Genomic DNA, 15,626 nt, shown 5'->3' with positions numbered 1-15,626 from the left:
GCAAAAAAAGAAATTTATGAAATAAAAAAAAAAATCACAACATTTTGTACATGGCTTTTTGTTTCTGGACAATTCTGTTCAATCAGAAATTGATGTTTTGAAAATTCGTTTGTTGAGATGCGACTGCCTGTGGAGAAACTTACACGCATCTTTACATTAGCGATAAGATATATATCGGTTAACGTATTAATAGCATTTCACTTAATAGTTTTCTATGAGGAGTTTTAGAGAGAGATCTGGTTCCATTCACCACCACTGTGAACAATTCAGACTATTTCAGTTTCAGTTTCTTTAGAACTGAACATTTCACCCAAAATCAGCCCACTCTCCATGACCTAGAAGTACAGTCAGCCATTTTCTTCTTCACATTATGAAATGTGAAATGGAGGGGGTGGGGTAGTAATGTAGTGCAGTTTCTGCAGTACTGAGCCCAGAGTAGTAGATTGTGTGAAAATGTCATGAACGGACCAATAGAAATGGTTCAAAGTTGGAATAAAATATTTATACATTCACTTCCATTGAAAGCTAAGAGGGTTTTCCCCTGTCCTGTAATGCTACTATATTTGGAGATACTCGTTTTTCCATTGGACAGTAACAAAGTACTGTTGGATATTTTTGGTGAAAAAAAAAAAGACTCTTTAAAATGTAAACCAGCAGTGAAATAAGTGGAATTCCCCATTTAAGACTGTGGCCAGACTTGGGTCAGGGCCATGTTTCTGTTCCTTTAGTGAAGGGAGAACAAGAGAAACAAATGCCTCTCATTTACTTTTGATTTATTTAAGTAACATTGGGGGGGGGACAAGTTGGTGGGTTGGCTAATGTTCAACAGATTGAATTTAATGAATATTTGCACAGGAAATTCTATAATCAATGATAAAAACAAACAACAAAACCAAAACTAAAAGGAATACATACATTTTTCAGTCAAAATGGGTCCCGCACTCATTTAAAAGGAAAAATGCAATTCAGTTCATGATTATTGGCAAACAAAGCATAGAAAGCGAACGATAACTAGAAATAAATGTATATAACTAACACTCTCCGTATCTGAAAATGAAAAGGAAAGTCTCTCAAACCCATTTTCTTTTATAGCACAGATATTTTTAATCCTTGAGAAGTAAATAAATTCAGCAACACACTTTACTGTAGGCCATTATTCATTGGACTAATCGATGTTTACGTAGGTGCTGTGTAATCTTACGAAGGATGACCCACATTAAAGTGTTTCCATAAATTCTCTATTTATAATAAAGCATTTTATTTAAACCATGTATTTTTATATATTTTTTTAGTTGTGCAGGTTTAGCCAATCAGTGCAAGTAGAAATACTTTTTCTTGTCAAATTCTTATTCAGAGGAACCTTCCCCAGCATTTCTGAATAATGGGAAGGGGAATATAGACCGTAAAAAAATTGATGAATTAAACAAATTTAAATAAGTCTTGAAGCAGCCAATAATCAGCTGCTAAGTTGGAACAGGCCTATAGCAAGCCCTTCTCTTTCCTATGGAAATTCCTTACAGAAAAATCCTATTAAACATGGAATTTTCCTCTGGAAAGTTGTCATAGTCGTAATGGAATGTTCTTATAGATGTCTTTTTAAGGAATGATTCCGTGAAAAAAAAAAATTTACACAGCTTTCCACACCTCACACTATGGTCAACATATCAATAAACATAAGCTATCAAAAGCTTAGCCCTAACACACGCATGTTTTTATAACAGAAATCAGGCACACATCTGGAGAGAAAAAATGGTGGAATGTTTTTGCAAGTGGCTTTTTTTAAATAACCGTCTGTGCTTTACAAGCACGGGCTCAGCTTCGGCAGATTCAAATATTTGGGGGAAAAAAATACCAAAAAGTAAAAAAAAAAAAATGTGAGACGTGAATTTGGTGTCCACCGAGCATGAAACAGGAGGATGTGTCCAAATTACACCCAAATACAATGCCATTTTATACCATGGACTTAGTATATGCAGATTTTGCTGTCCATGTGGGGTCCTTGAGCCAATCCCCTAACCTTATTTACCCCTGATAATAAAACATTTACCCCTGGTAATAATAAAAAATTCAGAGAAGTCTTTTGTTTTCTAAAGACAAGGGGCCAAAAAAAAGTAAAGCATAATTCAGGTCATTTATTAATACTGTTTACACTTTGACAACAATTAAATGAATGCACTTTAATTCAAATGAATTAAATCACTATTCTACCCTTTCTCCTTTCATTTTTGAGCAAACTGCCATCACAAACCCATCACACTCTTCTGCTGGCCTGAGAGGTATTCTGTGGTCCTTTGTGAAACACTTTGTTCAAGGTTGCAGTAAATACATCATTTTTTATTTCATTATTATTATTTTTTTAATAAAAATACTTTAGCTGTAGCTGAACACAGCAGTGAGCCGTGTCAGACAGTGGGTTCTGAATGGTTTGCGTGGGCTTGTAGCTCTTGTGGGCTGCAGCCTCTGGGGTAAACTCGGTAACTTTGGTAAGGAAGTGTGTGTAAAACAGCGTTTACTGAAATATATACACATATACACATCTTAATCATTCCAAACACGCTGTTATTTTGATAAATATTTCTGCAATAGTCTGAATTGTTCTACAGTACTAGCGTTTCCTCAGTGGATCAAAGCATAGGGATAAATAATGTACACAATGTACAACTACAATGTAGAATTTGCTGATTTATCTTCTTTCACACTTTTCAAAACCTTATTAGTGCTTCAGTTTCAGAGGATGGAAATGTAAAATATGATTATTATATGTGATGGAAGTATATAACTGCTTTGTGTGTGTGCACACGCGCTCCGGGTTCATCCCACAATCCACGAAACCCATGTAGGAGGAATGGCTGGGTGAAATAGTCCACAGTTGTGACTGGGTGAGGGGAAACTGTAACACTTTTGTGTGTGAATGACTTGAGTGCTAAATTGTCTACAGATGTGTGTGTATGTATGACTGGGAGAGTCTGTGAAATTGTCCACAGCTGGGACAATTACCTTAGTGTCTAAGTGAGTGTGTGTAACTGTCAACATTTGTGAGTGACTGGACGAGTGTGTGAAACTGTCCACAGTTGTGAATGTAAGTGTGTTTGGGTGTGACGGACCGCGCCCCGTACAGTGTGTTTCTCCCAGGGACTCCGGGTACGATCTGGACCCTCCACAACCCTTTATCTGGACGAAGCATTTACAGAAGACAAATGAAAGAATGAAATAAACAATGAATGTTTTCTTTTTAGATTCAAGTTTTTAAGTCACCAGCTGAAGGGACTTTCATGAGCCATTCACACAATCAGCGAGTCCCAGTCAAAATCGTCCTGGATCTCTTCGCTGTTACTGTGGAGCTGCTTCATCGGGGGACGGCTGCTAGGCGTCAGGGGTTGGGTTTGAAGAGCTAGAAAGGACACAGGACTCATGAGACTCGGCTTGAAACCGACAGCAAAACTAAACCTTTTGGTAAATCTTTTTAGTTATAGATTATAATAATTTTAGCATTCATCATTGACCCAAACGATCAACTGTACACAGTGTATAATCATCACAGAAATATATGACAAGAAATTAGATTCTGCAGAGCAGCTGCACATGAGCTTAAGGCCATAAAGTCCAATGCCAAGCATCAGCAGTAGGCTGTGGAATGGTGGAACAGTGTTCCCTGGAGTAAACATGCCCCATCTGATACTTTGTAGGGATGAGATGGAAGACCAGAACTAGGGCTGGACAATTACTCAACATCAATATTTATCTACAGGGGTTTGACAATGAAACACCTGGTTTTAGACCACAATAATTTATTAGTATGGTGTAGGGCCTTCGTTTGCGGCCAATACAGTGTCAGTTCGTCTTGGGAATGACATATACAAGTCCTGCACAGTGGTCAGAGGGATTTGAAGCCATTCTTCTTGCAGGATAGTGGACAGGTCTCTACGTGATGCTGGTGGAGGAAAACGTTTCCTGACTCGCTCCTCCAAAACACCCCAAAGTGGCTCAATAATATTTAGATCTGGTGACTGTGCAGGCCATGGGAGATGTTCAACTTCACTTTCATGTTCATCAAACCAGTCTTTCACCAGTCTTGCTGTGTGTATTGGTGCGTTGTCGTCCTGATACACAGCACCGCCTTCAGGACACAATGTTTGAACCATTGGATGCAGATGAAGATTAATGAAGATTGGTCACAAGGCTGCTCCAATTTAGCCATGAAACCTCCCACACTACAATGACAGGTTTCAGTTTCATTGTCCAACCCCTGTATATCGCAATATAAAATGTTTCAATACCAATTATATGATTTTATTACACATTTTCAGTATTTCAATACACATTATTTACAGAATCTGTCACTGCCTTCAGTTCATTGCACTAAATTTTAAAGTTAGTTTAACATATGAATATTGACAAAGCCAAGAGGTTTTTGTTTGATGGTGATGTCATGTTGCTTGCAGTTATATTGTAATATAAGTTTGATCATCCCTCTCTACCAGAACTAACAATTTCTTGTGTGTGTGCTTGTTTGTTACAGATAGGGTTAGGGTTAGGATCATCTCACCGGGGGAAGGTTGGCTGGTGGTCGGTTGGTTTTCCTCATTTCTCTGAGGAACCTGGCTCTGAGCGCTCAGGCTTTTCGGGGGGCTCTGGAGGGGGTGTCCGAGCTGAGGGGGGAAACTCAATGGAGATGGGTGAGTTAAACTGGATAGAGTCGGAGCAGTGGTGGGGGTTTGCATGTTGCCGTGAGGCTGAGCTAACTGGCTCAGAGACGAAGAGCTGATGAGCCCCTTCTGAGTGAAGAACCTATTCAGCGAATCACAGAGCGAGGTGAAGAGAGACGGATCCAGCGACCATTCACAGAGCTCCGCCTGCCGCATGCTCTCCACCAGGTCTGAGATTCGGCACCAAAAAAAACATATTATTAAATGTTGAATCAAAATATCTGCCCATGGAATAATAATAATGATGCGTTCCATTCACCACGGAAGTCAGACGTTGTAGCTGGGAAGCTGACCGCATTCCAGTTAAACATTCAGAAAATCCCATGCCCCAGGTTTTCGTTATTAGCTTGTTCCTGGTTAGCATTGTTAGCGATATAGGTTGATAAAAACAAGTCCACATACAGCAGTTGGACAGTACTGTGTGTATGACTGATCTAATGAGACACAACTAGATAGAAGTGCTAATAAACTGTATGACTCTATTGTTGATACACAGGCAGCCATCTTGGATTCTGAACTCCAGTGAGGCTACTCCGGTAATCCAAATAAGAAATCCGACCTGTGGGGGTGTTTCAGTTGAATTACCCTAATATGAGCTTGTAGAAAACTGCATCTTCAACTAGAATGCAGCACAAGGCACTTGTTTACCAGGAAGACATCACAGAAGGCATTTCTACCCACAGCGTACAGCACAGTGACTGCCCAAAGGTGCTTAATGAATGTGACCGGCAGCATCTAGATATAATTTTCCGTGCAAATGGATATATAAGTGGAATAAATCACATTCACTTTTAATGCTGGAGGTCAGTGCAGCACTCTTTAGCTTCCATGGGATATAGCAGTAGAAGACCAACCAGAGTGGCAGAAGATGGGGTCTGTGCCACACATGAACCCTACGATCAGCTTGAAACAACTGGTGCTGTGACTCTCCTGACCACTCTTCATGTTGCCAGTTCTCTGGGGTCCAGTTAGCAATTTCACAAGCCCTGGTGAGTTACAGTGTCTGGTGTTGTGGTATAATCCTGACACTGTGGATTGAGGAGTATAAAATGCCCACGCAACTTTGGAAATGGAATGTCCCATCTGTCTGGGGGCAACGGGGGCTGCTGTAGCCTAATGATTAGAAGATCGGGTTTGGATCTGGAAGGTCCCTGGTGTAATCCCCATGACCGACAGTAGAACTGGGGGCAGTGGGAGTGAAGAAACTCAATTTATACTGCAATTTACGTACGTTTTTTGGCATGGCACTGTATAATGTTGTTGTTTACAGACTCTATTTGTTACAGGTCTAAATTTATCCTCAGTCTTCTAGAAATACTGATCACAAACATTAAAGGCTCTAAGAAATACGCTGTGCATTTATCTCACATTATCGCTGCCCTCCAATCGAGTACTGACCTGGGTAACTGGTGAGATCAATGTTGGACCAGTCCAGACTGCTGGCGATCCTGAAACTCTCTCTCAGAGAATCAGCGTGACTGAACCAGTCTGTAGGAACCACTGTGAACAAGACACAGAATAGATATCACAGAGAGCGTGAGCCATTGTGTGGTTACCAGCTCTGTTTGACCCATGAGAAACAGCCAGTAATATTCTTGCTGCTAAACCGTTTTCCATTTTAGATAATCTTACAGAGGCAGGACTGAATTGATCCAGTTGTTTGCCTCTAAATGTTCCTCATTGTTAAACAATAAAACAGCTATGAATATGCTGCCAGCCAAATCTGGTCTTTGCAAGCATGGACCACACCCAAACCTGAGCTTCAGACAGAGAGGCAGCTTTGCTGGGGGCATGGGAGCAGGACAAAGCACACATGGGAAACACATGGGTGTTGGCAGTATGGTGCTTAGTGTTTTAGCACAGGTATCTGAAGAGAGAGACCAGTATCGAAGCACAACATAAATTGGTTGTGCTGCTAATGGGCTCATGTTGGGTTTTCTGCCTGAAAGGTCCATGACGGGTTTTTTGACCATAACGTTTTGCTCGTATGTATGTGCAGGAAACAGTGGTACATACAAGAAAAAATGTCCCCAAAGGAAATGGATTTTTCCAGATTTCCTGATATTTTTACATTATCAATATTCCCCATAGTTCACTGGTGGTTGTGGAGAGACAATTACATGCTATATTTGCTTCGTAGACATGGAGACGTCTGGTTCCATTCTCTGCCACTCTAATGACATCTGAGTCTCCACAATGAAACAATTCACATCAAAACACTGTCAATCACTTTGTCTTTTAGATGTGAAGCACTTCAGAGACAAGGCTCGTCGCGCACTCACTCATTTATTCACCCCATCACTCACTCACTCACTCACTCACTCACTCATATTTAACAAAAAGGTGGGCAAAAATGTAAATGAAGAAACCCTCGGATTCAATAAAGTGTCAGCGATGATTTAAAAATACTGTTTGAGAGGAGAAATGAGGAAATGAAAGTACACTTACCATTGTTGTGTAGCAGCCTCTCTGACTCAGAGTTAGACTGTGAGTTCTGGTTAGAAGTGAAAGTGCTGCTGTTGACGTTGAGGACTGAGTGTGGGTTTGGGTTTGGATGTGTGTGTGTGTTTGCACCAGTAATGGGGAATGAGTGCATGTTTGGGTTTGTATTAGGGTTTGTATTGGGGAATGTGTGTGTGTGTGGGTTTGAATTAGGGAGTGTGTGTGTGTGTGGGTTTGTATTGGGGAATGTGTGTGTGTGTGGGTTTGAATTGGAGAATGTGTGTGTATTAGGGTTTGTGTGGGGGTTTGGGTGTATGTGCATGTTAGTGTTGGGACAGGGGTGAGGTGATAGAGGGGGTAGAGTTGGCGTGTGGAGGGGTGTGATGTCATGGGGTAATCCAAGTGCATGGGGCATATCCGCTGAAAGAGAGAGAGAGAACAATCAGTTACTTTCTCCTGTTTGGTTTAGGGAGTTATGAAACATCTGCTTTTTTGGAGGAGAACCAATGCTTAAAGCTCTTCCCTTTCCTGTGCATTCAGTGTCTAACAGAAGTGGAACAAATTCCCCCTTGATATCCTTCCCTTCAGAAGAAGCTGGCCAAGCTGGTGTCTACAAACTCTGTGACAGAGGAGAGCTCTGTGGGGGAAACTGGCCAAAAGCAGGGGAGCGAAAGCATTGGGACTCACACTGAGAGGTGACTCTCTCTCTCATGGAGCGACAGAGCGACTGGAAGGAGGTGTAGAGGTCCGGCAAGTTTAGGTCCGCGAAGGAGAAACGGAGAGGGGCATCAGCCAATGGGAGAGAGGTGCCTGTAACCGATGGCAAAGGCGCAGGGGGACGCTACATGGGGCGCAAATTAGCAAAAAATTAACAAAGAATATTTATGAAAGTCTATATTTATTTATTTATTGTTTTGACCATATATTACATTTCCTAATACAGGGCGGCCATGTTTAAATTGGTTTACCACAGAATCATTAATACATCCAAGTCATTAGGTGTCAGTAAAACATAAGCTTTCATTAATTGCTAACCATTGTAGCTTCATAGCTGCAGTTCAGTACAGAAAACCACATCTGTGATCAAATGTACCTTGCAAGGAGGTGGCGACAGAGTTGTTTTGATGTCTGGTGGGAGTAGGAGGGGCTCTGTTTGATTAACAGCTGTCTCGTCCTCAGTGGATGGAGTGCTTTCAGGAATCTGGATGAACAGCAAAGAAAAAGACACGTGTGTGTGTGTGTGTATATATATAAAAATTCTGTTTGGTCCTTATTAATTGAATTTGATATTTAAATTTAATTTTACCGTCTCTTCTTCCTCCTCCTCCTCCTCTGTGGAATAGGGTCGTTTAACTCCTCTGGGCTGAAGTTGGTCAGGAGGTCCATCCATGGTCCAATAGGAACCCTAACAGAGAAGTGTTTACTTTCATCATAAACTTTTGCCATATATGTTTAAAATAAGACTCAAATATATACTACATCCTATAATTTATGTTAATGTGTGTGTGTGTGTATATATATATATATATTCATTCTTTCATTGTCTGTAAGCGTTTATCCAGTTCAGGGTTGCGGTGGGTCCAGAGCCTACCTGGAATCATTGGGCGCAAGGCGAGAATACACCCTGGAGGGGGTGCCAGTCCTTCACAGGGCAACACACACACATACACACATTCACTCACACCTACGGTCACTTTTGAGTCGCCAATCCACCAACCAACGTGTGTTTTTGGACTGAGGGAGGAAACCCACGCAGACACAGGGAGAACACACCACACTCCTCACAGACAGTCACCCGGAGGAAACCCACGCAGACACAGAGAGAACACACCACACTCCTCACAGACAGTCACCCGGAGGAAACCCACGCAGACACAGAGAGAACACACCACACTCCTCACAGACAGTCACCCGGAGGAAACCCACGCAGACACAGAGAGAACACACCACACTCCTCACAGACAGTCACCCGGAGGAAACCCACGCAGACCCAGGGAGAACACACAAAACCCCTCACGAACCAATGTGGCAGTTAAGACTTACTAGTACATAATCATGACTTACAATATCCTACCTCATAATCTTGACCTACTATCCCACAATAAGATCGTGTTTCATGCATATTACCCCATAAGAATAAGATCTTAGCGATATCTCTACTCGTTCATGCTTAACAAATAGTCGTATTTCAGCACAGGCTGCCTTTACAATGGGAGCCATTCTCAGTGTTAAAGGTACAGTAATTACACATGGAAATACATCACCAGGTTTTGGTACCTATCTTCTCAGTGGATTGATCTAATATCAGTGATCAGTTTTTAGGTAATAAGCCTAACACAGTAAATATTAGATTGTAGAAGTGGATGGTCTCACTTTTCCAGGGTCACTTTGTGGTCGTGGAACTTTCCGGAAGCATTTATTCAGGGAGAGATTGTGCCGAATTGAATTCTGTAAAAGAAGAAAACAAAAAAACTGCTGTGAGTCCCAGTGCAGTGGTGGGATATTTTGGCTTGGAGGACTATTCTCAATCCAGTTCTTAGTAAAACTCCAGTGACAACACTGTGGATGATTAGAAACCTTATAAAGAATGAGTAGATTTTCATGGAATTCGAACACATTTTGAAGCAACACTGTGGCCTTTAAATTTCAATGTTTACACATGTCTCTCCATGAACCTTGTCTTGTTTGCAAGGACACAAGTGGACAGTGTTTCCTGTAAAGGCTTAAGACTGATACACTGATACACACTGGGTTATTCTTATTGTGTAAATGTAGTAAACTCTCAGAAAAACCAGACCCATAAAGGTACATTTTTGTTTTCTATAGGTACACACAGGGTTAATGTCTTTTCAAAAGTACAACAGTTGTCTTAATATGTAGTTGTGTAAGCTGAAGACCCATTACATTGCAAAACAAGAAGCAATTATTAGTTTATTCTCTTGAATTTTTCCAAATTCCAAAAAAAGTATTTCCAAATTTTTCACTGAAAAACGTAATTTTGTGTTTGTAAATATAAAAACGTTCAGAAATGACATTTAAACACGTTTAGAACTGCAAAAATATTTGGGATAGAGGCATGTTTACCATATCCTTACATCACCTTTCCATTAATTTACACTCTTTAATCATTTGGGAACCGGTGGTACTCATTTTGAATGTTTTCCAAGAGACATTTTTGCTCATAATGGCTTAATACAAGAAGGATGTTTCTACAAAGCCATGTTTCTGTAGCAGGATTGAGGCCTGACAATGTCTTGCTGAAAAAAACATGGAATTCTCAGGACAAGACATCATCTTGTTTATAGTTTTTTTTCTTGTTTATTTTTATTTTTATTGAAATCAAGGTGAAATATGGACTCCTCTGACAAAAGCACACATTTCTACTGTCTTTGGGCCATCTGAGATGAATTTAAGCCCAGAGAACACTGTAGTGATTCCATGTAAAATTGATGTATGGGTTTTTGTTACTGCACAGAGCTATAGGTTGCATTTCTTGGTGCAGTGGCAGACTCTGTTAAGTGACAACAAGCCCATGTGGCTCTATGTATCACTGTAGCATGAGAGTTTCTTATGCAGTGCCATCTGAGGGCTCAAAGGTCATGCTATATTCAACGTTGCTGTCCATCCTTACCCTTACCCTTACCATAAAGTGACATGCAATGATAATGAAATGCTTCAGAACAGTGTTACAGTGGTCGGGTGGTTGTAGTGTTAGGAGTCTTTCCCAAGGACCCTTACTGTTGTAGCACGGTTTTCTTACCCGGGAGGGGAACTGATTTTACCTTCCAGCCTCGTCCTGCTCTGTTGTAATACGGAAACGTGTCACTGATCCAGGTGTAAATGTCATTGAGACTCAGCTTCTTCTCGGGGGCAGCGCTGATCGCCATGGCGATGAGGGTGGCATAGCTGTGTGGGGGTTTTGCTTTACAGTTGCTGTTGGAAGGAAAGGCAGCTGGGATAGGCGGAGGGATGCTGGTGTCTCTCGCTTTGTCTCTCTTTCGCTCTCCTCTCTCGCGGCCAGAACGAAGGCTGCTGACCCCGAGCTGAGGGAGCCAGTCCATACTGGTCAGACTGGAGTTAAGTTCAGATGCCATGCTGCAGGAAAGACAGAAGGGGAATGTAAATACTGTTATGTAAACTACATGGGGTCACAGCAATTGACCACCTGCCAACCTGTTAATCTGCACACTTTACATGGCAAGGATTCAATGTTGGACGCTCTTCCTGGCACTACCCTTATTCCCTCTAGGTTTGTGACCAGCACCAGGAGTGCTTTAGGGCAACCCCACTCAGACAGTGCCCCAAGTTGGCCTTCAACTCCGATGAGACTATATACACAAACACGAACACAATCTCATCATCGACATCAGTGTTGTTCTTGAGGAAAAAAAAAAAAATATATATATACATTCATTCATTATCTGTAAGCGCTTATCCAGTTCAGGGTCGCGGTGGGTCCGGAGCCTACCTGGAATCATTGGGCGCAAGGCAGGAATACACCCTGGAGGGGGCGCCAGTCCTTCACAGGGCAACACACACAGTCACACATTCACTCACACCTACAGACACTTTTGAGTCGCCAATCCACCTACCAACGTGTGTTTTTAGACTGTGGGAGGAAACCGGAGCACCCGGAGGAAACCCACGCGGACACAGAGAGAACACACCACACTCCTCACAGACAGTCACCCGGAGGAAACCCACACAGACACAGAGAGAACACACCACACTCCTCACAGACAGTCACCTGGAGGAAACCCACAGACAAAGGGAGAACACACCATACTCCTCACAGACAGTCACCCGGAGGAAACCCACACAGACACAGAGAGAACACACCACACTCCTCACAGACAGTCACCCGGAGGAAACCCATGCAGACAAAGGGAGAACACACCACACTCCTCACAAACAGTCACCCAGAGGAAACCCACGCAGACACAGGGAGAACACACCACACTCCTCACAGACAGTCACCCGGAGGAAACCCACGCAGACACAGGGAGAACACACCACACTCCTCACAGACAGTCACCCGGAGGAAACCCACGCAGACACAGAGAGAACACACCACACTCCTCACAGACAGTCACCCGGAGGAAACCCACGCAGACACAGAGAGAACACACAACACTCCTCACAGACAGTCACCCGGAGGAAACCCACGCAGACACAGGGAGAACACACCACACTCCTCACAGACAGTCACCCGGAGGAAACCCACGCAGACACAGAGAGAACACACAACACTCCTCACACACAGTCACCCGGAGGAAACCCACGGTTAGGGTGTGCAGAATCTGCTGGGTGGGCGGGGCTTAACTTTAGCAGCCAATGACTGTCTAGATCTCAACACCGTCAAAAGTCAAAAGTGAGAGAGTTCTAGAGGCGAAAGGGAGACTGAGAGAAGCACAACTGAGAAAAGATGGAATGAAAGCAAAAACGGATTGTTCAGTGAAATATTCTGTTTACAAACCTGTTTTTATAACTCTGAATATTAATGATTGTTTTCTCAATTATAAAATGACATTCTGATGGCGTTTTTTGGTTCTCAGAGCTTTAGAACCTATTTTGACGCCATATTAGTTTCTGCTCACAAATATGGGTAGCCACAGGTTGCATTTTTGATTCATTTAAATTGAACTCACCCTTTTTGGTCACCCTTAATGCGGTTTGTTTTGGCAGATGTGAAAGAAGTAATCGCACTCAGATGTGAACTAAAACAGCCGAGGAGGTGTTCTCGCTCTTGTTCCTAATTAAACCCTGGTGCAGTTTGTTTTTGGTGAGAATGTGATCTGACCTTGACCCAACTATAAGGCGTATGCAGCAAGTCTGAGCTAAACGCCTCTCATAGCCAGGGGTGCTTTGCGTATTAGACGCAGCAGAGCAGGTAAACTGAGAACTTTAGCCGCTAATCAGAGAACAACAGAAACAAGCACTGATCCAGAACACAGGACCTTCCTCCTGTGTTTATTTTCTACAGTTTTTCTACTGAAGTTATTGTTTATGTACTAATGTACCGGTTTAATAAAGTGAAACCGCCATTTTGTCACTGCGCCCAGTGATTCCGGGTAGGCTCCGGACCCACCGCGCCCCTGAACTGGATAAGCGCTTACAGACACTGGACGAATAAATGCCAGTTTGTCCTCTGTTGATCTCCATGAGGGTTTTCCATTAAGAATCTGTCAGGTGAGATCACGCCACTATGCCCATGTATAAAATGGCCTCCCACTCAGGAGCTGCTCTTGAGATGTTTTACTGTTTGTTGCACCCCCTACAACCGTGAAATTTAAAGTCCACACCTGTTTACCATGTTAAAAGGCACTGCATATTAAATCCGAGTCATCTCATAGTGGTTAGCGAAAAGCTAACACGCCGAAAGCACCACTTTTGAGCCAGGAAGCCCATCACTTTCCGGCCCTTAACCTACATCCAAAATAACAGACCTCAACATTACGCTTGAAAACAACCAAACATAAAGTGAGGCCTGTACAGAAGTTATGGCGCCTTGTATGTGCTGTAATGGGGCTGTGTACAAAGATCAAAGGCCAAATCCCAAATCTCTCATCTCCACTGACCACACAGGAGCACTCTGTAGACTCAAGAGTCCCGCAGAGATCAGGAAGATCATTCTCAGCCACATCGATGTTGTGGTTTTGTGTGTGCGCGAGTGTATCTGACACAACAGTGACTCCAGAATATTGAAGAACAGAGTGAAGAGGGGCAAAAACAAAAGTATGCAGAGCATCAGCTTTTATTAAATGGTCGGTAGAGCTGACAGAATGGACAGCGGGTGCAGACACAAGAAGGTGGTGTTATTGTTATGGCTGATTGGCGCGTGTATATAAACACCCAGTTATTGATCATGTGGTTGCACTGCTCCAGAGGCTCCTAATGACCCCTTCACACCTCACTGCTGGGACCTTTGACCTTTGCAGCTGCTCCAGGGAGTTCCATGTTATTTGATACTTTTCAGCGGTGGCTACACAAGCCGCGTCATGTGCGTCCACAATGGGTGCACCGTGCTCGGCGTAGAAGGGCTAACGACATAGAATGAACCAGTTATAACAAGTCATTTGTGAGTCAAATGCATGCAGTAGCATCTGGGACATGATAAGCACCACGCTGACAGACGAGGAGACAGTTGTGTGAAGAGCTAAAGCTCAAAAGACCTGCTTTGACCAGACGTTTTAGGCGCTTAACGCTGTTTCTAGTGGAGGTTGGGTACTTTTGATGGATTACATTCTTTCCACATAGAATCAGACGTAATTAGAGAGAGAGAGAGAGAACACCATTCCCAAAATTACACTCTGGTTACGCATAAATTACAGCATATACACAAGTGTATCAACAATTTATATTCATGTAATAGCATATATCTGGCGTATAACTACATAATTACATACAATAACACGTTGAATGTGGTATTACAGAGTAATTAGACACGTTTGTATATAAAATTAGGACAAAAAAACAGTTCCCCTACCTTCCTGCTGTCAGCAGGCCCCGGGCTTCACACAGTGTCAATTTTTAATGCTGTCATCTGTTGCGCTGTTTATATTCCTCCTTGTCTTCAACTTTCAATCAGCATTTCCCTCCGTCTCATTAACCCTTCTTCTCTTCTGATCCAAAAGGTTCTCCTCCTGTTCCTACACCTTACACTTTCTCTGTGATTATTTGTTTTAAAAAGCAAAAAGGAGGGGGGGGGAAAGTATCGGAAAAGTTCTTCCTTTTTCTCGCCCCTCCCTCCTTCTCTCTCGCTCTCCCCTCCCTTCCCCTGTTCAGATGTCACTGTCTCCACCCTCCTCCGTCTGACGTTTCCCTCTCTTTCTTTTTCTTTTTTTTTAATTTCTCCTCCCACACTGTGAGCCCTTCAGGAAGTTTCTCTTTTTTCTCCTCCCTCAGGCAGCTTTGCTGAGGCACTACAGCAAAAGTCTCTAGAGCCCAGTGCATGAAGGTTATTTGAAGAGGAATTCCACCAAAAAGCCTAACCCTAATTCAGAATCCCAAACATGTGAACTTTGCTGGATCCTAGTGGACGTACGTATGGTTTTTTCAGAGCAGTTTTAGACCTCTCGTTTTTTTGGCCTGGTCATTGTGGATATTTTCACAGTGTAAAGAAGATCACTAGAAGGACGACTGCCCCAGTGCCCAAAGCAAGCCACAAATGTCTGCATTTTCTCCTTTAAAATCTATAATAACCATTGTATAATATGAGTTTAATGTCATTTCAATGCATTATGACCCTTTACTTCATAACAAGCCTAAACGCGTCTAGTTGTATGCAGAGAAATGTTCAGTTCCACCTTAAATTTTAAAGCAAATACATTCTGGTGCCTGAAACTACTGTAACTTTTAAGGTGGACCTGGAACGTTAGAACCAAAGCTGCAGAATAAGAAGCTGAATATGACAGAGCAGCTAGGAGTGGGTGATAATTTGTTATTGTTCAAAGCTCCTGAAGGCGTATGATGCCCTAA

General features: G+C 42.5%; 1 protein-coding gene across 1 annotated transcript; it reads right to left on the bottom strand.

The window, feature by feature from the left end:
- Window positions 1-536: 536 nt before the first annotated feature.
- foxj2 (forkhead box J2) lies at window positions 537-14,957 on the bottom strand. Its single transcript, XM_066682990.1, has 10 exons — window positions 14,635-14,957; window positions 10,931-11,243; window positions 9,522-9,596; window positions 8,455-8,553; window positions 8,242-8,349; window positions 7,836-7,989; window positions 7,155-7,568; window positions 6,105-6,206; window positions 4,547-4,876; window positions 537-3,391 (listed from the first exon to the last, which is right to left on the bottom strand). The coding sequence occupies exons 2-10, from the start codon at window positions 11,240-11,242 to the stop codon at window positions 3,282-3,284; spliced, it is 1,704 nt and encodes a 567-aa protein (XP_066539087.1). The 5' UTR covers window position 11,243; window positions 14,635-14,957; the 3' UTR covers window positions 537-3,281.
- Window positions 14,958-15,626: the final 669 nt, after the last annotated feature.

The sequence above is a fragment of the Hoplias malabaricus genome, chromosome 10 (assembly GCF_029633855.1).
Source record: "Hoplias malabaricus isolate fHopMal1 chromosome 10, fHopMal1.hap1, whole genome shotgun sequence".
Taxonomy (NCBI): domain Eukaryota; kingdom Metazoa; phylum Chordata; class Actinopteri; order Characiformes; family Erythrinidae; genus Hoplias; species Hoplias malabaricus.
The sequence above is the reverse complement of the archived record's forward strand: the minus strand, read 5'-3'. Positions and strand labels throughout refer to the sequence as shown.

Coding starts and splice junctions, on each gene's coding strand:
- foxj2 (XM_066682990.1), bottom strand. CDS start 11,242: ATGGCATCTGAACTTAACTCCAGTCTGACCAGTATGGACTGGCTCCCT. Junction 7,569..7,835: donor AGAGAGAGTCACCTCTCAGT/GTGAGTCCCAAT, acceptor TCTCTCTTTCAG/CGGATATGCCCCATGCACTT. Junction 6,207..7,154: donor GAGGCTGCTACACAACAATG/GTAAGTGTACTT, acceptor TCTTGTTCACAG/TGGTTCCTACAGACTGGTTC.